Source organism: Coregonus lavaretus (genome assembly GCF_964263955.1).
Source record: "Coregonus lavaretus genome assembly, chromosome: 23".
In the NCBI taxonomy this organism is placed as follows: domain Eukaryota; kingdom Metazoa; phylum Chordata; class Actinopteri; order Salmoniformes; family Salmonidae; genus Coregonus; species Coregonus lavaretus.
Genome location: NC_140010.1, coordinates 43,678,813 through 43,706,368, shown reverse-complemented (window position 1 = coordinate 43,706,368; position 27,556 = coordinate 43,678,813). Strand labels below are relative to the sequence as shown.

General features: G+C 42.0%; 1 protein-coding gene across 1 annotated transcript; it reads right to left on the bottom strand.

The window, feature by feature from the left end:
- Positions 1-9,389: 9,389 nt before the first annotated feature.
- ift57 (intraflagellar transport 57 homolog (Chlamydomonas)) lies at positions 9,390-25,342 on the bottom strand. The gene is made up of 11 exons (XM_084188084.1): positions 24,874-25,342; positions 24,545-24,719; positions 24,188-24,306; positions 19,320-19,410; positions 19,137-19,208; positions 18,655-18,777; positions 18,473-18,544; positions 17,102-17,233; positions 10,990-11,052; positions 10,599-10,665; positions 9,390-9,987 (listed from the first exon to the last, which is right to left on the bottom strand). Exons 1-11 carry the CDS (start codon positions 25,023-25,025, stop codon positions 9,809-9,811), a joined length of 1,245 nt encoding a protein of 414 aa, XP_084044210.1. The 5' UTR covers positions 25,026-25,342; the 3' UTR covers positions 9,390-9,808.
- Between the last annotated feature and the right edge of the window lie 2,214 nt (positions 25,343-27,556).

The following is a 27,556-nucleotide window of genomic DNA, read 5'->3' as shown; positions in this document are numbered from 1 at the left end:
TGGAAACAAGTCCCCGCAGCAATGTTCCAACATCTAGTGGAAAGCCATCCCAGAAGAGTAGAGGCTGTTATAGCAGCAAAGGGGGGGGGGGACCAACTCCATATTAATGCCCATGATTTTGGAATGAGATGTTCGACGAGCAGTCCACATACCTTTGGTCATGTAGTGTATGTTGTCAAGGGGGAAGGATAATGACGATAAAAAAACTACATGTACAGAAATACAGAGATGAAAAAAGCAGTCGTATGTTTTTAAAAAGCATGAGTAAAAATACTGTCCAAGCTCTGTCCCACTCCCAAAATAATATCACCCAGGAATACACTGGGTACATACGACACCTCTCCTTCTTTCATTTCCTCTCTTCTCCTCTCTCAGCTCATCCTCCACTCTTACCCCAATCTAGGTCAACTGACGTTCTCCGTTGGCAATGGCATCATCGAGTCCCTCTTCCCTCCTCCTGGGTTCTTAACATGCCTGCCTCATTTGGTGGCGGGCACTGGAACAACAACTGTGTTCCGGGCCAGACTGGGGAGTTTCTCTGGACTCCACAGGTAAACTGTGGGTAAGTCATTGGTTGGCCACACTCCAGGTGGCCAGGGGATCAGATGCAGCTGGTTGGATGGCAGCGGTACGTACAGTTGGCCAGGGGGTCTCGTTCTGCCCCGCCGGTCCGCACTCTGGGAGCAGCCCCCCTCAACTGTAGACTCTGAAACAGAGAGACAGGGAGAGTTCAGGACTAGACTTACTGTGATCTTGGAAATCAAGGCTCTTTACTAAAACGTTACTAGTTTTAGTGTGTGAGAACTGTCATCGTTTTAGTAAGTGAGAGACTTGTTTTGCTATTCCACTACATGTCATCTTAATGGGTAGTGCTGTGAGCCACTGACCTGTGTGTTCCTCCTCAGCCAGCAGCAGGTGGCTTCTACAGGGCCTGGGAAAGGTGGTCTGGCTGGGAGCCAGCTGGAGATGCCTCATGTGACAGACCACCGCTGTGGCATTAAACGCTTGCTGCAGGAGCAAACACATTCCCATCAGATACATTAATTCATAAATGATTCATTAACCATTAATAAACTAATTATGAACCCTTTATAAACCCTTGCAAAGGGAGCCTTATTGTAAAATGCCATTTTGCACCATAACGCTCACAAAATGTTATATGAAGTTATAACAGCTGATAGCAGGAGAGTGCAGTAAGAGTAACCCACCCTCCATTTGCTCTTGGCAAAGTTCTTCATCTGGGCGCTGACAGACTCATGAATGTTCTTATCCAGGGCTGTGTCTCCATCAATCCTGAGGGAGGGAGAGAGACATGAGGGCCAGGCTCTGTTGGGGGGCACAACAATATGTGCAAGAAGGTGTGTGTGTGTGTGTGTGTGTGTGTGTGTGTGTGCATGCGTGCGCGTGCACTGTACCAGGGGTGCTGAAGGGTCACATATGTAGCGTATCCTTGGGTCCTTATCTATCAGGTGGACTATAAAGTCTTTAGCTGAAAAACACCACAGAGACACACACTCAACGATGTATGTTTCTCTCATCTGAGAGAGAAGATATCGTCGAGAAAGGGTGTGGAGAGAGAGAAACGTGAAATGTTAATAATGATGTAAAAGACTGAAGACTGGACATACAGTGGGAAAAAAGTATTTAGTCAGCCACCAATTGTGCAAGTTCTCCCACTTAAAAAGATGAGAGAGGCCTGTAATTTTCATCATAGGTACACGTCAACTATGACAGACAAAATGAGAAAATAAAATCCAGAAAATCACATTGTAGGATTTTTAATGAATTTATTTGCAAATTATGGTGGAAAATAAGTATTTGGTCAATAACAAAAGTTTCTCAATACTTTGTTATATACCCTTTGTTGGCAATGACACAGGTCAAACGTTTTCTGTAAGTCTTCACAAGGTTTTCACACACCGTTGCTGGTATTTTGGCCCATTTCTCCATGCAGATCTCCTCTAGAGCAGTGATGTTTTGGGGCTGTCGCTGGGCAACACGGACTTTCAACTCCCTCCAAAGATTTTCTATGGGGTTGAGATCTGGAGACTGGCTAGGCCACTCCAGGACCTTGAAATGCTTCTTACGAAGCCACTCCTTCGTTGCCCGGGCGTTGTGTTTGGGATCATTGTCATGCTGAAAGACCCAGCCACGTTTCATCTTCAATGCCCTTGCTGATGGAAGGAGGTTTTCACTCAGAATCTCATGATACATGGCCCCATTCATTCTTTCCTTTACACGGATCAGTCGTCCTGGTCCCTTTGCAGAAAAACAGCCCCAAAGCATGATGTTTCCACCCCCATGCTTCACAGTAGGTATGGTGTTCTTTGGATGCAACTCAGCATTCTTTGTCCTCCAAACACGACGAGTTGAGTTTTTACCAAAAAGTTATATTTTGGTTTCATCTGACCATATGACATACAATGTGATTTTCTGGATTTCTTTCCTCAATTTGTCTGTCATAGTTGACGTGTACCTATGATGAAAATTACAGGCCTCTCTCATCTTTTTAAGTGGGAGAACTTGCACAATTGGTGGCTGACTAAATACTTTTTTTCCCCACTGTACTTAAACCAGGAGTAATCATGGGGGGGAATCAATACAGCTACATATCGGGATATTCTTTTTGACGATAGATTGTATCGTATCATTTTGACAGTATTGCAATATTATTTTTGCGCTACTTAGCTGTACCTGCACCAAAACACCAGTATTTTTCCTTCATAGCTTGTTCTCCATCATCTTTTTAAATAGGAAGCCAATTTGTTTTCAGCACTTTTATTTCCATGAGAAAACTTGTTTTCTCATGGCTCTCTCTTGTCCCTCTGCAGCATACATATGGTGAGCAACAGGTTTGGAACATCTAAACGCAATAAAATCACAGTATCGAATTGCAATACATATAGAATCGTGATAATCGCAATACATACCGTATCGGCACCTAAGTGTCGTGATAATATCACATTGTGAAGTACCTGGCAATTCCCAGCCCTAACCAGGAGTGGACAGTCCATAATATAATAACTGCCAATAATGAAATAGCTTTTTAATTTCTAATGCGGCTATTCCCAAACTGGAGTACGCGCAATGCCGTCGGGGGTACGCCAAATAAAAATGTGATTCACATTTTCAAACAGTCCATTTAGATTTTCCAACGGGGCTATACATTTGGGTGATGTTTTTTTCTCGCCTGAGTCGTCTCGTTTCACTGCCAAAAATAAAATGTAACCGTCTAGTGTTCAGTGAAATAACAACACAATGTCAAATATAGGTAGCCTAGTCAAATAATTAACATCCAATCACATTAACCGTTACTCTCTCGCGGGAATTCTACTAACGGTCCGTATGTAGCCAAACGTAGCTGCTGCTCATTCCGTTTGCTTGAAAATGGATTAATGGTTAAAAACAGTAAGGCCCGTGTCCATAGAGACACATACCAGCTCTACTGGTAGTACTGCTACTACCAGCAGTACTACACCTGCACCTGTCGACGACACAAGTTGTTCAGCTTCCACGAGCACATCCAAAGTTAGCATAAGTAATTCTACATTTGTTGCTTGCCCAGCTAGCACGGACACTGACAGTTGTGAATCTGATGCAGCCGAAGAGCTACTGCCCCCTTACCCGGGAAAGCACCGAACAACAGACAGGGATGTTGGACCATCGAAGAGGCGCAAATATGATGAGAACACCCTTTTATTTGGGCTTCACTTATTTACATTTACATTTTTAGTCATTTAGAAGACGCTCTTATCCAGAGCGACTTACAGTTAGCACATACATTATTTTATCGAACCCACAACCCTGGCGTTGCAAACTTGTATAGGGAGTAGTGCCTTTCCTCAGCCACAGTGTGTTATATGTGCTAAAGTACTATCTCACAACTCGATGAAACCTTCACTCTTGCGCAGACATTTAGAAACGAAACATTCCAATTTGAAAAATAAGCCACACGAGTTTTTTGAGCGAGAATTAAGACGACTTTCGAGTAGTAAGACATGTATAAAAGCAACAGATAACATTAATAAGAAGGGGCTAGAAGCGTCTTATATGGTGAGCTACAAAGTGGCTAGGACAGGCAAGCCCCATACTATTGTGGAGGACTTCATTCTTCCTGCTGCCGCGGATATGGCTGGGACAATGCTGGGGGAAAAGGCCCAAAAAACTATACAGACAATGCCTTCATCAAACAACACTGTTTCATGATGCATCAGTGACATGGCAGGAGACGTTTTGAAACAATTACTGCTTCGCATACAAGCCAGTGAATTCTATGCGTTACAGCTGGATGAGTCAACAGACGTGGCGGGCCTGGCACAGCTCCTGGTATATGTCCATTACGTTTATCGGGGGTCAATTAAGGAAGACATCGTCTTCTGCAAACCACTGGAAACCAGGACAACAGGAGAGGATATTTTTAAAGTACTGGACAGCTTTGTGACATCAAATGGACTTTGGTGGTCAAGATGTGTTGGTATCTGTACTGATGGCGCAAAACCATGACAGGGAGACATAGTGGAGTGGTAACGCGCGTGCAAGCAGTTGCTCCCGACGCCACTTGGGTACACTGCAGCATCCACCGAGAGGCTCTTGCTGCCAAGGGAATGCCTGACAACTTGAAAGACGTTTTGGACACTACAGTGAAAATTGTTAACTTTGTTAAAACAAGGCCCCTGAACTCTCGTGTATTTTCTGCATTATGCAATGATATGGGCAGCGACCATGTAACGCTTTTACAACATACAGAAGTGCGCTGGTTATCAAGGGGCAAAGTATTGACACGTCATTTTGAATTGAGAGACAAGCTTAAAGTTTTCTTTACATTTTTACATTTTTAGTCATTTACAGTTAGTGAATACATATATATATATATATATATTTTTATTTTTTTTTATTTTTTTTATACTGGCCCCCCGTGGGAATCGAACCCACAACCCTGGCGTTGCAAACGCCATGCTCTACCAACTGAGCTACATCCCTGCCGGCCATTCCCTCCCCTACCCTGGACGACACTGGGCCCATGAGTCTCCCGGTCGCGGCCGGCTGCGACAGAGCCTGGATACGAACCAGGATCTCTAGTGGCACAGTTAGCACTGCGATGCAGTGCCTTAGACCACTGCGCCACTCAGGAGACTCTTTACTGACCATCATTTTCACTTGTCTGACCGCTTGCATGATGACGAGTTTCTCACACGACTGGCCTATCAGGGTGATGTTTTTTCTCGCCTGAATGATCTGAATCTAGGATTACAGGGACTCTCCGCAACTATATTCAATGTGCGGGACAAAATTGAGGCTTTCTCTGTCTGCATTAACAAGGACAACACACAGGTCTTTCCATCATTGTATGATTTTTTTGTGTGCAAAACTCAAGCTTACGGACAATGTCAAATGTGATATAGCGAAGCACCTGAGTGAGCTGGGTGCGCAATTACGCAGGTACTTTCCCCAAACGGACGACACAAACAACTGGATTCGTTATCCCTTTCTTGCCCTGCCTCCAGTCCACTTACCGATATCTGAACAAGAGAGCCTCATCGAAATTGCAACAAGCGGTTCTGTGAAAATTGAATTTAATCAGAAGCCACTGCCAGATTTCTGGATAGGGCTGTGCTCAGAGTATCCTGCTTGGCAAATCGCGCTGTTAAGACACTGATGCCCTTTGTAACCACCTCCCTATGTGAGAGTGGATTCTCGGCCCTCACTAGCATGAAAACTAAATACAGGCACAGACTGTGTGTGGAAAATGATTTAAGACTGAGACTCTCTCCAATTCAACCCAACATTGCAGAGTTATGTGCATCCTTTCAAGCACACCCTTCTCATTAACCTGTGGTGAGTTGTTCACAATTTTTTATGAACAAATAAGGTTTTATATGTAAGATGGCTAAATAAAAAGCAAAATTATTGATTATTATTATATTATTATTTGTGCCCTGGTCCTTTAAGAGCTCTTTGTCACTTCCCACGAGCCGGGTTGTGACAAAAACTCACACTCATTCTTACGTTTAATAAATATATCGTATAGTGTGTGTGTGGCAGGCAAAAAACAACATTTGAGAGTGCGCTGACCCTGGTGCTAGAGGGGGTACACAGCTGGAGGTTGAATGTTTGAAGGGGTACGGGACTATAAAACGTTTGGGAACCACTGCTCTAGTACATTTGTCTGAGTTGCCACATCTGAGATAAACCGTGATATTCTGAAAGCAGTGCAACAATGTCGCTTTTTTCCTCCGAAGCCAAGTGTGTCAAAAAGATAAAGATTTTCTAGAATTTGAGTTACACCCTGTGCCGGTTGGACGGTTGAGTATCGGGCTTTCCTCGTACTCTTGAGGAAGACTATAATCAACAGTGACAGCAGTGGCCACAGGCAGAATATCACTACTGGTTTCCACCGACTTCACCGCCCGATTGTAGCGGGTGAAGTATGGTTTCAACATGTTGACATGACACAGCCATGTTTTTCCCCTGCGCTTTTTTTTACTATGGGGTAAGGGCCTGAAAAGCGAGCCTGCAACTATGTCCCCAGAACGGGCAACAAAACCAAGACTTGGTCACCCACATCGAAAGTGCGGTCTCTGGCCTTTTGATCGTACCAAACGTTCATTTTCATTTGCACCTTCTCCAGATTCTCACTGGCAAACTCACATGCATGGTGTTAATCTGCATGGAAAAGCGCTAACGTGCTCCAACATATTTATTTTTAAGGTGTCGCCCTGCAACAACTTCAGCAAAGCTCAAAAGGACCTCTGACATGATATCCAAATGAGTTCATTCTGACTAAAACCGAGATATTCCTGAACAACCTCCCACGCTGCAAACAGGACAAGAGGGACCACTTCATCCCAGTCTTTCTCAAACTCAAAGCAGTAAACTCTCAACATAGACTTCAAAGTATATTGAAATCTCTCAAGAGCACCTTGAGACTGGGTGGTAGTCACTAGAGGAGCAATGGGCTACACCAAACTGTTCTAGCACTTGCTGGAAGACCTTTAACATGAAATTCGATCCTTGGTCCGACTGCACTACATTACGTAGAAAATAATTTCACCAGGACCTTGACAATACAGGGAGCTGTGATTTTCCTCAGTGGAATGGCCTCAGGGAAACGAGTGGCATCACACATTATGGTTAAGAGAAACTGGTTACCACTCTTGGCTTTGGGCAAAGGACCAATACAGTCCACCAGAACCCTGCTGAAATGTTAGTCAAAACCAGGAATAGGCTGCAAAGGTGCAACCGGTACAGCTTGGTTCGGTTTACCCGTCCACTTGCAAATGCGACAGGACTTACAGTAAGCCACAACATCCTGTTTCAGACCAGGCCAGAATAACTTAATTAAGATACGGTCATACGTCTTGTTGACCCCAAGATGGCCTGCCATACTACCATTGTGAGCCAACCTCAGTATCTCTTGTCGAAGTGTAACTGGAACGAAATTTTGAGACACACTGGGCCAATCGTCTTGCCCAGAAGTGGCGCGAGAACGCCATTTCCTCATTAGAACACCATCTCCGTCAAAGTAACCCACACAAACTTCATCAAACTCCTCCTCTGGACGCATCTCAGCAAAAAGAGGGGAGAGGGAAACATATTTACTCTGTTCCGCAATCAGCTGCTTCCTAGACATTGAAATGTCAACTGTAGGGACTCTCTCTTCCTTCAGCGGTCCTACAAACTCACTCACCTGTGGGGCTTTCAAAGGAGAGGTCAACTCAGGATCACCCATAAATGCCTCGGACAGATCGACCATGGTGGGATCGCTGACATCCTCAACGATAGACTTGCTCCCGGCAACTTTCTTAGACATAGCACGTGTAACGGCACATGCTGGGAACATACACAAAGGGCTCATACACATCTGATCCAAAAATCTTGTTTCTGAGATACACCAGTCCCGACCAGAGACTTGATGGGCTGGAGTGCTCCCACAAGAAGAAAAGGCTTTTTCGCTCTCATTTTTCTGTTTCAACTTAGGACACTGAGAGACGTGTCCTTTCTCACAGCAGTAATGACAACTGGTTTTTCGTATCCGCCAGTTTTTCTCCCAATCTTTATCTTCGGGCACTGTAGAAATGGACTGAAACCTCGCAATAGGAGGTGACTTTTCTGGATTGCTTTTTGCGTAAGGATAACTACTGGGTGCTTTGTTTGTGAAGGTAGTTTTATGTGTCAACACAAACTCATCTGCAAGAACTGCAGCTTTCAAGAGTGAGATCCTAGTGTTCATAAATGTAGGTTGCAATTATTTCGTGAAAGCAAGTCTTTAAATCCTCAAGGTCTTTGACCTCTTGAGAACCACACCACCGATCAAAAAGACATGCTTGTTCCCTTGCGAACTGAACATGACTTTGTCATTCAGTCTTTTGTAATTTACGAAACTGCTGTCTGTATGCCTCTGGGACCAACTCGTAAGGACGAAGGATAGCAGCTTTAACAGTGTCATAATTTGAGCTCTGTTCAAGAGAAAGCAGCGTACACTTTCTGAGCTTTTCCCACCAGAACACTTTGGAGGAGCAGTGACCAAATATCTCGTAGCCATTTAGGGATGTTGCAATTCGCTCAAACAGAGTAAAATATACATCCACCTCTTTTTCATTGAAAGGTGGTACAAGTCGGCTGTTTTGAGGGTTGAGGGTGCAGGATGGCCTGACTGGATTCGGAAGCAAACCAAAAAGGTGGATCAAAACAAAATCAGATAAAGGATTTTGTTTTGTTAAGAAATCTATCAAGACAACTGGAACATTGGGCCAGCCACTCTTAAATAGCACCTGGGCCAGCACAGAAACACCTTCCCACTAACGACATGGCAACCAGCACAGGTGTAACACATACTAACTAACGAGGTGACACCAATCGGTGCACCCTACGTGCTAACAAGCTAAACGTGCTAAAGTCCAATCTCAAAACATAAATGGAAAAACCAAAGCCTAACGCTGTCAAAACTGGCAATTCAATGTTAGATTGCTATATTTATCCAGAACAACAGCGACATCTAGTGGTCATTAGCATTGCTGTGAGGAGGCTAAAAAAATCTTAAAGAGTAAGGAAAGGAAAGGGAAAGGGGGATACCTAATCAGTTGTACAACGGAATGCATTCAACTGAAATGTGTCTTCCGCATTTAACCCAACCCCTCTGAATAAACCTGCTTTAAAATGATGAGTTCCAAAGTTACTTTTAGATTTTTATATTAATGTTTCATAATGTACCTTGACATGGCAAACATTGCTGGCAATCAATCTCAGCCGACTTTGTAAGTATTTCCACTATTCCATACGGTACAAATAGCTGGATGCATTATTAATTTCACCTTTCCAGACATTTCATGAGCCTTACCAGATCAAAAAGTCAAAATAAAAGTCCCCATCAAATACACGTAATCATCAGTAGTATTTTACAACTTCTTTATTTGTACAAAAAATTCTCAGTTTAATTATCTCCATTACAAATATAGCAATTAGCAAACTTAACCCTGCATGCATAACGTATGGGCATTCAAATCTGTGTTTTATAATTCCAATTTATGTAAATATTGAGAAACTTTCATTCAACCACATCAACAAAGCCTTAGAATGCGATCAAATATGATATGAAACTCCATATGACAGTTGAAGTCAGAACCATACAGATGTCTCTCTGTGTCTGCTTAAACAGACTGTTTAGAATAATTTAAGGACTTTGGTAAACTGGCTGTAGTCAGGATGTAATCCACTGCTTACCATGTATATAATAGGATTGTACAGGCATAATGTAACAGTACATAAAGTTCAGTAAGCTAATGATAGATAACACCATACTGTGTATATCTCAGTATGCGCCGATGGCAGGCTCTGGGATATTGGTGGCGTGCATGTCTCGAGTCATGTTGGACTTCTCCTTTAGCTTGGCCTGCAGTAGTGTGTGCTCCACCACTCCTATCCGAATGTCCATCTGAACAATCTCCTGCTTGAGCTTGGTCAGACTCTGCTTGATTTTCACCACGGGGGCTGTAATTCAAAAAGCTCAAAGGGTAAGAAAACAAATGATATCTAACATTTTCAAATCAATTTGTCATAATCATTATACATGAATAGATTCCAAAATAAATCACGTTTTCATTGATCTAACAACTTTATTTATAACCTTTCTTCAATAGATTCAATGATGGCCGATAACTGTCACTATATAATGTATTTTAAATCAAGAACTGTTGCTTTCTCACCATCAAGACCCCAAAAAATGCATGAGTTTGCAAAGTGCCCAACTTAAAAAATATAAATTTAAGGTACTTTCAGATTATATTGAACCGATAGAGGATGACAGTGGAGAAAGATAACGAGAGGTGGTGTCAAAGGGCAGTAGGCCAGATTCTAACGTATACCGACACCATAGACATGTGTGCCGGAGGCTGTGGCATTACCGTTAGACTAGCCAGGCCACAGCAAGGTGCCCAACCTAATGATGTATGTAACACAACAGGATGTGACGTCACCAATGACTTTGTAATGTGGGAATTGCGTCATATTCACCATTTCGTCCAGCTCGCAGTGGAAAAGGCTTAAAAGGTATAGTGCTGTGTAGATTCCCTAGTCCAGTATGTTTTCATTTACAGACTCACCTCCATCAGACATACTGCTGCCTTTCTCCTCCATCTCCTGCTTCACCTTCTCCAGCTCCTCTGTGATCTAGGTTAGAACGAGACAGCACTGAGAGAGTTGACATCAAAACTCATCTGTCATCTATGGCACTAAGACAGAGGTATCTACAGAGGATAAGAGATAGGTAATATAACTTCTATGGACATTTAGGACTATATCATGATGTTGGTGTAAAAATATCAGGAGCAATGGAAAATATAATTACATGAACAAATTGGGAAAGAATGACTGTAATGTGATTTTTTTTTGGAATAGTGTGAATGTTATGAGAATGATGGGCTAGGGTTATGAGAATCTGTTACGAGAATGACCTGCATACTGTGGTTTACTGTGTGTGATGTGGTCACTGACCTCAGCCAGAACTCTGGTCCTCTCTGTAACTCCACCACTTCCCTGCTGGTAGCACTCCTTTGCCTTGGAATACAAAAGGTCAACATGTCTTTATGCTTGTTCCCCCCCCCAAAATAAGCCAATTAGTTGTGCCTCTGCATTGATGACCAACGCATACCACAGCAACAGAATATTATATACTGGTATTGGATATTCTATTTTATAAACCAGGTGGTTCGAGCCCTGAATTCTGATTGGCTGAAAGCAGTGGCATATCAGACCGTATACGGCTGTGGCGGTCACAAAATTTAATCAGCCGGTGATTGTCAAGCAAATAACTGGTCGGTCTCAAGGTAATTGACCGTTAATTAACAAACACATTTAGCATATCCTGGCTTCCACACATAGCCTACAAGCCATTTTAAAAAGTCTAATAAATCCATGTAATATAGCCTACACCTTCACAATAAATCCATTATTTATTTTAGACAGCTCTAAAGAAGCATGATATGAAGAAAATGTAGTCTATTTCAGAAGAAAAGAAGAGCATACTCTGAGTTAGCAGACAATATTTGCTTATAATTCCGTGGCATTTTTTATATTATTTTATAATATGAAGAATTCAATTGAACAAAGCTGAATAAAATATAAATATTTTCTCCAAAAGATTTGAGGGAGAGCGCACATGCGGCTATTCTGTGTTGAGCGGTTAACAAAGAAATAGGTACTCCTAAATGCTTAATTTAGAGTTATTAATGTAACTTTAGTTCTACAAACGTTGGGCTATTTGTTTTCATTTTCAATAGATTGTAAGGCTGCATGATGGGACTCTAATGATGATTTGAAAAAAGTCGCTTGAATGGCATAAGCTCTGCTTAGTTTTTTGTGCAGGCTGTACACACTCCAATAGTCTCTCATTCACAATTTGACAAGCACTTGATAATGCCTCGAATTTCATGGAGGCATCCCCTTTGTGGCCGTAACGCACCTAAAATAATCCATGCCTTTTGCGGCCCGGAGTGCTGCGTTGTGCCCTTCTCCCTGAGTGTGCTGCACAATCCGAAGCGCCTCTCACTCACATGGCTCTCCGTCATGTGATCGGGTCTCTCTCACAGGCTACAAGTGAAGACAGACACATCGGGGACGCAATTGCGCGCGTCCTTAGCCAATTCCGAGATGCATATTGAAAATATTGAAAGAACTGTCCACATTTACTTTTCGTCAGCCAACAAGATGAGTAGGCCTAACAAACAGCATAAGCACTAGCCTATGTTAATCTACTATCCCCCATAGTACAAAAGTCAACCTATTCTATTCTGTGCGAGAAATAAATATTCCAAACATAGTCTGGGACAGTTGTGGGATGCGTTAGATCCCAAATTAATAGAACCACTAGCATAAAAAAATATTAGATCAGAACATTTAGCTTAAAATGTTGATAAACTATTAGGCTATTTCTTCACATTATAAGCGCAGCAATGCGCACATGGTAGTAGGCTATAAGCGCCAATGTTCCATTAACGGAAAACACCATTATCAAAAGTGACCGCAAATGCAATTATGCATGTAATGCTTTTATTATAAAAGGAGCATTTTCATGGTGAAAATTATCTTCCCCAAACTTGAAACTCACGCGCTGCTTATATATGCCAGTTAGGCTCTACACCCCTTGTAAAGTGGATTATTGTGCTTAATTTTAAGAAGTTATTTGGCCACTTTAGTTATGATACAAACCTTATTAAAACATATAGGCCTATGGGCTAGGCTACATGACGTGTGCGATTATGATTAGAAAAAGTCAACAACAAAAAAAAGGCATTGTTTCATATGCTGGGCAACATTCACAAGTGATAATATATAATTCACAAGTGATAATATTGTCACACATCAGACTATTCTTGATTTAATCTTGTCTTTACATATACTAAATAATATACAGTGGGGAGAACAAGTATTTGATACACTGCCGATTTTGCAGGTTTTCCTACTTACAAAGCATGTAGAGGTCTGTAATTTTTATCATAGGTAGACTTCAACTGTGAGAGACAGAATCTAAAACAAAAATTCAGAAAATCACATTGTATGATTTTTAAGTAATTAATTTGCATTTTATTGAATGACATAAGTATTTGATCACTTACCAACCAGTAAAAATTCCGGCTCTCACAGACCTGTTAGTTTTTCTTTAAGAAGCCCTCCTGTTCTCCACTCATTACCTGTATTAACTGCACCTGTTTGAACTCGTTACCTGTATAAAAGACACCTGTCCACACACTCAATCAAACAGACTCCAACCTCTCCACAATGGCCAAGACCAGAGAGCTGTGTAAGAACATCAGGGATAAAATTGTAGACCTGCACAAGGCTGGGATGGGCTACAGGACAATAGGCAAGCAGCTTGGTGAGAAGGCAACAACTGTTGGCACAATTATTAGAAAATGGAAGAAGTTCAAGATGACGGTCAAATACCCTCGATCTGGGGCTCCATGCAAGATCTCACCTCGTGGGGCATAAATGATCATGAGGAAGGTGAGGGATCAGCCCAGAACTACACGGCAGGACCTGGTCAATGACCTGAAGAGAGCTGGGACCACAGTCTCAAAGAAAACCATTAGTAACACACTACGCCGTCATGGATTAAAATCCTGCAGCGCACGCAAGGTCCCCCTGCTCAAGCCAGCGCATGTCCAGGCCCATCTGAAGTTTGCCAATGACCATCTGGATGATCCAGAGGAGGAATGGGAGAAGGTCATGTGGTCTGATGAGACAAAAATAGAGCTTTTTGGTCTAAACTCCACTCGCCGTGTTTGGAGGAAGAAGAAGGATGAGTACAACCCCAAGAACACCATCCCAACCGTGAAGCATGAAGGTGGAAACATCATTCTTTGGGGATGCTTTTCTGCATAGGGGACAGGACGACTGCACCGTATTGAGGGGAGGATGGATGGGGCCATGTATCGCGAGATCTTGGCCAACAACCTCCTTCCCTCAGTAAGAGCATTGAAGATGGGTCGTGGCTGGGTCTTCCAGCATGACAACGACCCGAAACACACAGCCAGGGCAACTAAGGAGTGGCTCCGTAAGAAGCATCTCAAGGTCCTGGAGGGGACTAGCCAGTCTCCAGACCTGAACCCAATATAACATCTTTGGGAGGGAGCTGAAAGTCCGTATTGCCCAGCGACAGCCCCGAAACCTGAAGGATCTGGAGAAGGTCTGTATGGAGGAGTGGGCCAAAATCCCTGCTGCAGTGTGTGCAAACTTGGTCAAGACCTACAGGAAACGTATGATCTCTGTAATTGCAAACAAAGGTTTCTGTACCAAATATTAAGATCTGCTTTTCTGATGTATCAAATACTTACAGTGGGGGAAAAAATTATTTAGTCAGCCACCAATTGTGCAAGTTCTCCCACTTAAAAAGATGAGAGAGGCCTGTAATTTTCATCATAGGTACACGTCAACTATGACAGACAAATTGAGAGAAAAAAAATCGAGAAAATCACATTGTAGGATTTTTAATGAATTTATTTGCAAATTATGGTGGAAAATAAGTATTTGGTCACCTACAAACAAGCAAGATTTCTGGCTCTCACAGACCTGTAGCTTCTTCTTTAAGAGGCTCCTCTGTCCTCCACTCGTTACCTGTATTAATGGCACCTGTTTGAACTTGTTATCAGTATAAAAGACACCTGTCCACAACCTCAAACAGTCACACTCCAAACTCCACTATGGCCAAGACCAAAGAGCTGTCAAAGTTCACCAGAAACAAAATTGTAGACCTGCACCAGGCTGGGAAGACTGAATCTGCAATAGGTAAGCAGCTTGGTTTGAAGAAATCAACTGTGGGAGCAATTATTAGGAAATGGAAGACATACACGACCACTGATAATCTCCCTCAATCTGGGGCTCCACGCAAGATCTCACCCCGTGGGGTCAAAATGATCACAAGAACGGTGAGCAAAAATCCCAGAACCACACGGGGGGACCTAGTGAATGACCTGCAGAGTGCTGGGACCAAAGTAACAAAGCCTACCGTCAGTAACACACTACGCCGCCAGGGACTCAAATCCTGCAGTGCCAGACGTGTCCCCCTGCTTAAGCCAGTACATGTCCAGGCCGGTCTGAAGTTTGCTAGAGTGCATTTGGATGATCCAGAAGAGGATTGGGAGAATGCCATATGGTCAGATGAAACCAAAATAGAACGTTTTGGTAAAAACTCAACTCGTCGTGTTTGGAGGACAAAGAATGCTGAGTTGCATCCAAAGAACACCATACCTACTGTGAAGCATGGGGGTGTAAACATCATGCTTTGGGGCTGTTTTTCTGCAAAGGGACCAGGACGACTGATCCGTGTAAAGGAAAGAATGAATGGGGCCATGTATCGTGAGATTTTGAGTGAAAACCTCCTTCCATCAGCAAGGGCATTGAAGATGAAACGTGGCTGGGTCTTTCAGCATGACAATGATCCCAAACACACCGCCCGGGCAACGAAGGAGTGGCTTCGTAAGAAGCATTTCAAGGTCCTGGAGTGGCCTAGCCAGTCTCCAGATCTCAACCCCATAGAAAATCTTTGGAGGGAGTTGAAAGTCTGTGTTGCCCAGCGACAGCCCCAAAACATCACTGCTCTAGAGGAGATCTGCATGGAGGAATGGGCCAAAATACCAGCAACAGTGTGTGAAAACCTTGTGAAGACTTACAGAAAACGTTTGACCTGTGTCATTGCCAACAAAGGGTATATAACAAAGTATTGAGAAACTTTTGTTATTGACCAAATACTTATTTTCCACCATAATTTGCAAATACATTCATTAAAAATCCTACAATGTGATTTTCTGGAGAAAAAAATTCTCATTTTGTCTGTCATAGTTGACGTGTACCTATGATGAAAATTACAGGCCTCTCTCATCTTTTTAAGTGGGAGAACTTGCACAATTGGTGGCTGACTAAATACTTTTTTCCCCCACTGTATGTCATGCAATATAATGCTAATTAATTACTTAAAAATCATACAATGTGATATTCTGGATTTTTGTTTTAGATTCCGTCTCTCACAGTTGAAGTGTACCTATGATAAAAATTACAGACCTCTACATGCTTTGTAAGTAGAAAAACCTGCAAAATCGGCAGTGTATCAAATACTTTTTCTCCCCACTGTATGTGTGACATTTGTTTTGATTTAGAATGGCCATTATCATGCACCTGTATCGAAACAGGGGCAGCGGGAAAAAATACATGTCATCTATGCACTTAAATAGTGAATGGAGGATGCTTTTCCCCGTGGTATATTTTCATGCTAGCCAGATAGGCTATACCCCTGTTGTAAATATAAGCAATGTGCTTAATATTAGGAAAGTTGAGAAATAAATATAGTAGGCCTAGCCTATAGAAAGCTGATGGGATCCTCCTCTTTTTATTAGCTGCCATCACTCTATTTTCACCCGCAATTGCATAGCCTATAGAAATGTTGCGCAACATGAGCTCATGGGCTCTCATGAGGTGTTTGATTAGATTTTCGAACACATTTGCATTGATGTCATAGTGATTAGAGGGACAATAGAGTGCTGAGTACCAGGCAGTTAGCAAGTTTGGTAGGCTACTAATGACCAGCAGCAGCATCAGAGCTTGGAGAAGCCTAATTACCGTGACTAAACGGTCATGTGGAATTTGACTGCCTTCATGACTCGTAACCGCCGGTGTGGCGGTAATACGGTAACCGCAACAGCCCTAGGTATGACAAAACAAATTATTTTTACTGTTCTAATTAGGTTGGTAAACAATTTATAATAGCAATAAGGCACCTCGGGGGTTTGTGGTATATGGCCAATATACCACACCTAAGGGCTGTATCCAGGCACTCTGCGTTGTGTCATGCATAAGAACAGCCCTTAGCCATGGTATATTGGCCATATACCACAACAAAAATCTGTCGATGTGCCCTTGAGCAAGGCACTTAACCCTAATTGCTCATGTAAGTAGCTCTGGATAAGAGCGTCTTCTAAATGACTAAAATGTCAATGTAATACTGTGAACCATAACTGGACATTACAGTATGACTAAATCCGATGCTCCAACGTAGACCATTTTGACTGGTGCAGTATTGCATTGTATTATTTTACTGTATTATATGGACGCTTACCTCGCTGAGTTTGGACTGGGCGCTGCGGTAGTCCTGGATAAGGTGTTCAAGCTGGTTGTTGATGTATTTCTCCCTGCTGCCCACCTTCTCTAGGGTCTTACCGATCTCCTCCTGCAGCTTGTCTAGGTAGCCCTACCAAATAGTTACACATAGCAACGTTCACTCTATAATACAGAACTAACATACTTAATTTAAAGTAATAGAATGAAATGAGAGGTTGGCTGTGTGATAGGTGCTAGTCTAGTCAGACTCAGATAAAGTAGCCTATTCATGGGTTGCATGTTTCGTCACAATATTGTTTTGAACATTCGTTTTGGACTGATGCCCGACTAAGCATTCTACTCAATGCATCGTCAATGAGCGCTGATAAAGATCATCAAAAGTGCATTACAGTGGCTTGGAAATACAATGACATTCAAAAGGAGGCAAATAATTAGTGGGGAAACCTTTTGTCATCATTTTGATGTCACCAGATTGACTTTAGATGCAGTATAACGCTAGCTAAGATTGAGAGGAGGCCACCGGATTTTAGCTAGCTAACATTAGCATTGCTAGCTATTTTTGACTAACTTTGCTAGCGAATAACAACATTGCCATCTGTCTAAAGTAAATTTGACGATATGATAATGCTGGCAAGGTTGTTTCCTACTAAATATTTTACTACTTTAGCAAGGTCATCGTATTTCCAGGCACTATCGTTTAATTTAGACTAAACAGTAGTTGGCCTCCGTCCAGAATGACTGGGCTTATCACCACTTTAGGGCACCACTATGGCAGCGCCAATAGAGGGCGGCTTGAGAACGTTCATAACAATGGCATGACGCGACCGAGTGAAGGTGGTGCAACCTATGAATATGTTTTCTTTCTTTAGCTGCGCTTGATTGAGCTTGCCTGGTGTAATGGAACCGACGTATTCGTCACAAAAGTGGCAACCCCCCACACACCTGGCACTCCCTTCAGTCACAATCGAACTCTCAAAGTAGTTGAAAGAAAATAAATAATAGTCTATTTGAACCAGGTTTGGGGCCAATCAAATTAAAGGCAGTCAGTTAAGGAAGTGACTTGAATTTTAAATTTTAAAAAATGGAAAAACTTTTGAAATAAATAGCTTATCAATTTCAGTTTATTGAGAAGTCACTGAAAATGGATGCCCTTTTTTAAATGATTGAATTGGAATTTCAGTTTACTTCCTGAATTGACTGCCTTCAATTCGAATTGACCCCAACCCTCATTTGAACCCAGGTCTGGTGAGAGGGCCATGTTGCTAGTCTAAATTAGATGTGTGTCTTACAACATCTGTCTAGATGGTATCGAAAGTGATGTAACCTGGACAGAGAAAACTGAGTCCAACTGTGAAAGCCTAAAGTCTACCTTGGCCTCCTTGAGAGATGATTTGATCCCGTCTTTGTGCTGATGCATTTGGTCCACGTGGATCCTCCAGTCCTAGTAGTGGACATAGTCTTGTTACAAACGCTCATGTATTAGGCTATTGCCCGGCCCTGCATTGATTTTGAGAGAGCAATGCCAGAATTTACACCTGTAGCAATCTTTACCTTGTGGTCTGTTCTGATTGTGACCTTCAGTTGTGGGAGAACCCGCTCCACCTCTAGATTCCACTCGGCAGCGTCCATGTTTGATTCCAGTATATTGTCTGGCTTTGAAGATAGGCTGGCCTCCTGAGAGAGGGAAGGGGTTAGCGTTAGGAATGAGAGTATATACACTATGAGGGAATGAGCAAGACCTAAAAAAATGATAAATATGTATTTTATACTTGTTTGAGTCCACTGGTGACTATCCTTTCTATATCTACAGCCAGGGAATTGCATTGAAATGAAAAATCTGATTTTAAATCAATGTAGCCTAGTATTAACCACACATGAAAAATACAATACAGCAGCACACCTACTGTATGTGTAGTAACAAAGTATCCACAATGTCCAAACAGATCTCTTATTGGGACCGTATATATGTACACCATTACAGTACATTGTTCGTATCCAGCTATTAGCATAACATTACAGCAACTGCAACTCACACTTTGATTGGTCCTTGATTTAAGTGCCTCTAGATCCATGACGTTCTCCTCCTCGTAGTCGTCTGGTTCCTCCTTTATTAAGGGATTTCGTTTTGTTTTGAAATAGACATATTTTAAAAAGTGATGAGTACAATATATACAAATAGGCCTATCACCAGGGGACACTTCTATGGGGATACCCACCGTCATCTCCTCTTCCACTTTACTGAGAGTCAGCTCTGCATCATCCTCCATCACAGACTCTTCCTCCATCTCCTCTGTGGGGTAGTTTGGTCTGGGAAAAGACAGGGGAATAGGGATTGCACTTGGCCAGCTACGTTCAACTTTTTCATTGGTTGCACCTACGTCACTCGGTCGTGTCACGCCATTCTTATAAACGTTCTCAAGAGGCTCTCAGCCATACTAATGTCACATTCAAAACAACTGGGAACTTGGAAATCTCAGACTTCCGACTTCAGTACATTCAAGACAACTGGGAACTCTGGTAAAAAAAAACGATCTCCGACTAACGATCTCCGACTGGGAAAAGTTGTTTTGAACTGTCATACAACTTGGAATTCCAAGTCGGGAACTTTGACGTCTTTCTAGAGCTCCGACTTTCCCGACCAGAATATCACTGATGTCATGATTTGACCATGTTTTTTCCCCCAGAGTTCCCAGTTGTCTTGAAAGCACCATAACTCCCGAAAAGCGAGATGTGCCCAGTCATTCTTAACGGGGGCTACTGACCATTTCGTCAAAATTACAGTCTAGTGGCTTCAAAATACGATGACATTGCTGGAGTAGGCAAAACATTTGTAGGAAACAACTTTGTCATCATTATGATGTCTTCAAATTTACTTTGGACAGATGGCAATGTTTCCATAGCTGGCAAAAGGCCTTTTCACACTGACATTGTTCTTAGCCCCAGGCTAGACTGGCCCTGGGCTAGCTTAGCCTGTGTTCACACAAGCATTTGGTAACCCTGGGCTAAGGATTCACACTTGTATTCCAAAACCCTGGGCTAACGGACAAACACAATATGCGACCAACATTCTATCTCTGACACGTGACCAATGTTATAAACAATAATACATTTATTAACACATTATTTCCTCATGCTTCTAGCCTGTATAAACCTTGCCTCTGCCTGTACGACATCGGAAACATTGTTTCACTTTTGAAATTCGATCTCACCCCTGTACAGAGAATGCTGTGAATGAAAGAGACATCAACTTTTCTGATCCAGGCGAAATCATGCAACAATATTTTTATCATGGATCTATGCAATTAAATGTCAATAGAAAAGATATGAAAACTAAGGAAAATTCAGCGTTTGCTGCCTTTCCAGCTGTAGAGTTTGTAGCTTTAGTTGGCTAAGTGAGAAGACTTTAGCCAGCCTGCATAGCAACCATTTTTGTTAGACATACCAACCAATGTTTTTGCACTGATGAAAGTATAGTTTTTTGGTCCTCAGATGGAAGGATGAAATAGTATGAATTGTCTTATCAAATTAACACACAGAACCCATTACAGGCATCACCAGCTTATGAAAATTAAGTGAAAGTGCTGCTTTTGTGATTGGACAGTGAGCATTCTAGGCATTGTTCTTGACCCCCACTGGCTATTTTGGCACCGAAAAGTCGGTGCTAACCCTGCTCCGGAGCAGAGCCAGCTAGCCCTGGGCTAAGGTTGGTGCTAGCCCACTTTAGAATGTGCAAGTGTGAACACTCATTTTCTAGGATTTTTGTTGTAGATTCCGTCTCTCACAGTTGAAGTGTACCTATGATAAAAATTACAGACCGCTACATGGTTTGTAAGTAGGAAAACCTGCAAAATCGGCAGTGTATCAAATACTTGTTCTCCCCACTGTATATTGCACTGCCAATTGAGAATGCATTGAGCAGGATGTTCAGTCGGGCACCAGTCGTCAAGAAAACCTTCATAACAATATTGTGATGCAACGTGCAGCCCATGCATATCTTCCTCTTTTGGATAGACTCTTGGATGTAACGATTCACCAACACGCATTGGTCCCCGGTTCAAATGTTTAAGATACAGTATGAGTGCATCGATCCATGGGACCCCAAACCGATCCAAATGTAGCATGCATCGGTCAGAAAATCAATTCAAAGGTTACGAATCGCCGGTTCACTAAAATCTTTTGCTCACATTACTTTCTTTCTACCTTCCGAAAATACCTCTCATCTTTTGTGACAACTGATGCATCCTCTACTTCAGTGTCGAACTAAGCATGTACGTTGACAGTCATTGATCTACAAGTCATTTTGCATGCCTAACAACCCTGAGCAATTATCAGTAGCCTAGTAAAACTGCACATATCTTTGCGCGCTGATCCAAGAGATGTAGGCCTATTTCTGATCTTACAAATCTGCGCCGCACCATCAGCATTCAACTGCTTGTAAAATGGCTTGCTTAATATTAGGCTTTATTAGTTGAGTGACAACCAATGTAATTTGCTTGGTTACTGTTATCAAATGCGCTGTTGAAAATTGTGTTTTACTGGAATAAAAGTAGGCTAAGCCACTGGAGACAACTATTTTCTGGCTAATGTATGCACTCACTAACTGTAAGTCGCTCTGGATAAGAGCGTCTGCTAAATGACTAAAATGTAAATGATCGGGGCTTAAATTAGATTTTATTTTGATTGTGCAGTTTCAGCAATAGTTTTGGTAGTTTTGCTTGAAACAATCAGTGTATATGGTCATGTTTAGATATACAGGGTAAAGTTTATCATTTCATAACGAGGACAGCAATCACTTTAGCGAGTCGCACTGCATGGCCGAAGCGGGAAGAGCTGAGAAGCTCACTCCATAGAAACTTAAAAAACGGTCAAATCCATTCGATTTTGAGATGGGGGTGAAATTGCCTCTGTCATAGCAATTTTTTAAAGATGAATATTGATACATTACTAGCTCAAACACTTTTAAACTGCCAAAATGACAAGTTAATTAGTGGGTGATGGTGATTTTAGATCAAAAGGCATACATTATCCAATGATTTATATACAGTGCAGTCGGAAAGTATTCAGACCCCTTCCCTTTCTCCACATTTTGTTACGTTACAGCCTTATTCAAAAATTGATTAAATTATGTTTTTTCCTCATCAATCTACAGACAATACCCCATAATTACAAAGCAAAAACTGGTTTTTAGCAATCTTTGTACATTTATAAAAAAAAGAAGAAAAAAAAGAAATTCAGACCCTTTGCTATGAGACTCGAAATTGAGCTCAGGTGCATCTTGTTTCCATTGATCATCCTTGAGATGTTTCTACAACTTGATTGGAGTACACCTGAGGTAAATTCAATTGATTGGACATGATTTGGAAAGGCACACACCGGTCTATATAAGGTCCCACAGTTGTCAGTGCATGTCAGAGCAAAAACAAAGCCATGAGGTCGAAGGAATTGTCCATAGAGCTCCGAGACAGGATTGTGTTGAGACACAGATCTGGGGAAGGGTACCGAAACATTTCTGCAGCATTGAACATCCCCAAGAACACAGTAGCCTCCATCATTTTTAAATGGAAGAAGTTTGGAACCACCACGACTCTTCCTAGAGCTGGCCGCCCGGCCAAACTGAGCAATCGGGGGAGAAGGGCCTTGGTCAGGGAGGTGACCAAGAACTCAGTGGTCACTCTGACAGAGCTCCAGAGTTCCTCTGTGGAGATGGGAGAACCTTCCAGAAGGACAACCATCTCTGCAGCACTCCACCAATCATGCCTTTATGGTAGAGTGGCCAGACGGAAGCCACTCCTCAGTAAAAGGCACATGACAGCCCGCTTGGAGTTTGCCAAAAGGCACCTAAAGGACTCTCAGACCATGAGAAACAAGATTCTCTGGTCTGATGAAACCAAGATTGAACTCTTTGGCCTGAATACCAAGCGTCACGTCTGGAGGAAACCTGGCACCATCCTTACGGTGAAGCATGGTGGTGGCAGCATCATGCTGTGGGGATGTTTTTCAGCGGCAGGGACTGGGAGACTAGTCAGGATCCAGGGAAAGATGAACGGAGAAAATTACAGAGAGAGATCCTTGATGAAAACCTGCTCCAGAGCACTCAGGACCTCAGATTAGGGCGAACGTTTACCTTCCAACAGGACAACGACCCTATGCACACAGCCAAGACAAGGCAGGAGTGGTTTTGGTACAAGTCTCTGAATGTCCTTGAGTGGCCCAGCCAGAGCCTGGACTTGAACCCGATCGAACATCTCTGGAGACCTGAAAATAGCTGTGCAGCGACGCTCCCCATCCAACCTGACAGAGCTTGAAAGGATCTGCAGAGAAGAATGGGAGAAACTACCCAAATACAGGTGTGCCAAGCTTGTAGCATCATACCCAAGAAGACTTAAGGCTGTAATCGCTGCCAAAGGTGCTTCAACAAAGTATTGAGTAAATGTGATATTTAAGTTTATTTTTCTAGCAAAAAAATGTAGCAACCTGTTTTTCTTTGTCATTATGAGGTATTGTGTGTAGATTTATGAGGGGAAAAAATTATTTAATCAATTTTAGAATAAGGCTGTTATGTAACAAAATGTGGAAAAAGTCAAGGGGTCTGAATACTTTCCGAATGGACTGTATAAACTAGATGACTGATAGGGGGCGCTGTGTTGAAGCTACTGTGCCGCCGCCTTGGCACCCCCCCACCATTGTAAAAAATATTTTTTAAGCTATAGAAATGCATTTATTAATGTCTACATTCGTTTTTGCCACATGTATTATATTACAGACAAATTAATGCATATTTTTTAAATTATATTATGTGAGCTAAACATGTTTTAAAAAATATATTAAAACATTTTCCTTAAAGTATAATATTTTTAGATTACTAATGTTACTGTCGCCACTACAACAACAAAAAATACTTAAATACATTTAATTATGTTCTTGAAACATTTAATTGAAATACTGTAGAATTCCATTAATTTCTATTGAGGACAGCGCCTACTTGAATGCCAATTTTGCAGACCGGTGCTTTTTAAAGCCTCTCAATGGCCAATACATAGCATCAGTAATCCAGAATATTTATACATCATTGACATTAACTTACCTTCTCCAGGAAAACCCTCTCTTCTTCAGAGCCTCTTCTGCCAGCCGATCCAGCACATAGCAAACATGTTCCCCTGAGCCAGCTTTTAGTTTGGAGGGAGGAAAGTCTACTAGTCCTCCCTGGGTCAGGAGAGAGCAATATTTTGATCAGAGATGCAATGTCTGAAATATGTCTTATACTAAAGTTGGACCATCTAGTTTAGTATAGGTCCGTACAGTTTCACGGCAATGCCATGTGATACAGTATGCAATGGAAATTAAAAAAGGACAAACACAAATCCCACTGTTGTCTGCTATTCAAAATGGCAGACACGACAATTGGGACACCAAAGTGTACAGTAAGTTGAGTTGAGCTTACAAAAGCTCTCAACTGTGAGAGAATGTTGGACACGGTGGCGTTGGGGTCGTCATACTCCTGAGGCTGCTCGAAGGGTCTCCCTGCTGCGTTGATGAGCCAAGACGCGATTATGGTAAACATGAAGAATTGCTCCCCTGGATTTGATGGCATGTAGGCACTGGATGCAAAGTAATGCCTATATGGATTGCAAGGGGGAACAATTTATTACCTGACTGACAATCTCTTACCAGATTTGACTGCAATGCATTTTGATAGTGATACCTAGAGGTTTGAACTGTAATTTAACTTGGGAAACTTTGCACATCAATAATAGCTAACTACTTGCCAACCTGGATAGAGCTTTCATGTTGTGCTTTGCCAGAACTTCCTCTTCGTAATCCAGAAGCTTCAATTTGTCCAACAAGTCCTCCATAACCACGAACATTTGATATGCTGCTCCAGGACCCCGTTCATCGTCCCCTCGTCTATTGTCATCGGCCATCTCTCTCTTGGCACTTCTCGCAGGCTAACAACAACTCAATTTGTGATTGACCAACTTTTGATGCAGATCAGCGCAGTCTTCTTCAGCTTGTTTGGTTACATCTATGTTGCCAAGCAACCCCAATATAGCCAGATAACGTTAGCTAGCTAAGTTAACTAAAATGCCAGTTACGCGTCTTGTCTGAACGATTATCTATATATTAAATATATCCAGTTAGTACCTGTGTATTGAGATGAACATTCAAGTAATTGTATCAATAACCCTTGCACATATTTTGCTAAAGCGGGCGACAGGCGTCCACACGTAACTTCATTTGCGCACCTACGTAACAATTTTTCGTTTACGTTCCAGTGCAGAGTCATCGAACGTGTCAGGGTTTTGCTGCCACCTACTGCAGCGGATGAAAAACTACTCCCGGATAAATTAATAGGCACAGGTAAAATACACGTCAATTGTAGGGAGAGAGTATAAGGACTAAGCTGACGCTTAAACCGACCAAGCAAAAACCTAATACTGAGTTGCGCTGCACAGAAGATCTCAACAATGACTGGAGAAGTGTTTTACATCACCAGTAGGCTTATGCTACCACATCCTTATGAGATACAGTACCAGTCAAATGTTTGGACACGCCTATTCATATCCATGGTTTTTCTTTATTTTTACTCTTTTTTACATTGTAGAATAATAGTGAAGACATCAAATCTATGAAATATGGAATCATGTAGTAACCAAAAAAGTTTTAAATAAATCAAAATATATCTTATATTTGAGATTCTTCAAATAGCCACCCTTTGCCTTGATGACAGCTTTGCACACTCTTGGCATTCTCTCAACCAGCTTCATGAGGTAGTCACCTGGAATGCATTTCAATTAACAGGTGTGCCTTCTTAAAAGTTAATTTGTGGAATTTATTTTCTTCTTAATGCGTTTGACCCAATCACTTGTGTTGTGACAAGGTAGGGGTGGTATACAGAAGTTCGCCCTATTTGGTAAAAGACCAAGTCCATATTATGGCAAGAACAGCTCAAATAGCCAAAGAGAAACAACAGTCTATCATTACTTTAAGACATGGAGGTCAGTCAATACGGAACATTTCAAGAACTTTGAACGTTTCATCAAGTGCAGTCACAAAAACCATCAAGCGCTATAATGAAACTGGCTCTCATGATGACCGCCACATGAATGGAAGACCCAGAGTTACCTCTGCTGCAGAGGATAAGTTCATTAGAGTTACCAGCCTCAGAAATTGCAGACCAAATAAATGCTTCACAGAGTTCAAGTCACAGACACATCTCAACATCAACTGTTCAGAGGAGACTGTGTGAATCAGGCCTTCATGGTCGAATTGCTGCAAAGAAACCACTGCTAAAGGACACCAATAATAAGAAGAGACCAGCTTGGCCAAAAAGAAACACAAGCAATGGACATTAGACCGGTGGAAATCTGTCCTTTAGTCTGGAGTCCAAATTTGAGATTTTTGGTTCCAACCGCTGTGTCTTTCTGAGACGCGGTGTGGGTGAACGGATGATCTCCGCATGTGTAGTTCCCACTGTAAAGCATGGAGGAGGAGGTGTTATGGTTTGGGGGTGCTTTGCTGGTGACACTGTCTGTGATTTATTTAGAATTCAAGGCACACTTAACCAGCATGGCTACCACAGCATTCTGCAGTGATACGTCCATTCCATTTGCGCTTAGTGGGACTATCATTTGTTTTTCAACAGGACAATGACCCAACACACCTCCAGGCTGTGTATCGGCTATTTGACCAAGTAGGTGAGTAGTAAGTCGCTCTGGATAAGAGCGTCTGCTAAATGACGAAAATGTAAAATGTAAATGTATGATGAGGTGCTGCATCAGATGACCTGGCCTCCACAATCCCCCGACCTCAACCCAATTGAGATGGTTTGGGATGAGTCGGATGGCAGAGTGAAGGAAAAGTAGCCAACAAGTGCTCAGCATATGTGAGAACTCCTTCAAGACTGTTGGAAAAGCATTCTAGGTGAAGCTGGTTGAGAAAATGCCAAGTGTAAAAAGCTGTCATCAAGGCAAAGGGTGGCTATTTGAAGAAACACAAATATAAAATATATTTTGATTTGTTTAACACTTTTTGGTTAATACATGATTCTATATGTGTTATTTCATAGTTTTGGTGTCTTCACTATTATTCTACAATGTAGAAAATTGTAAAATAAAAAAAACCTTGAATGAGTAGGTGTGTTCAAACCTTTGACTGGTACTGTATATTCTTTCATAAGCGCAACATGACTGCAAGAGACAGGTCTGACTGAAATACGGAACAAATCCACCTTTTCTTCTAAACTAGTGGTGTTTGAATTTGTAGATAAAATGCGGAACATGATTGTTAGGACAAAGTGGGCCAAAATGCAGGACTGTCCCGCACAATCCGGGACATCTGACCCTTACCTTCACCCTAACATTAGCCCTAACCTTAATGTAATTTTTATATATTCAGAAATTAAATATCATTTTTCTGTATTGTAGCAGGAGGCGATACTATGTAACACCAATCT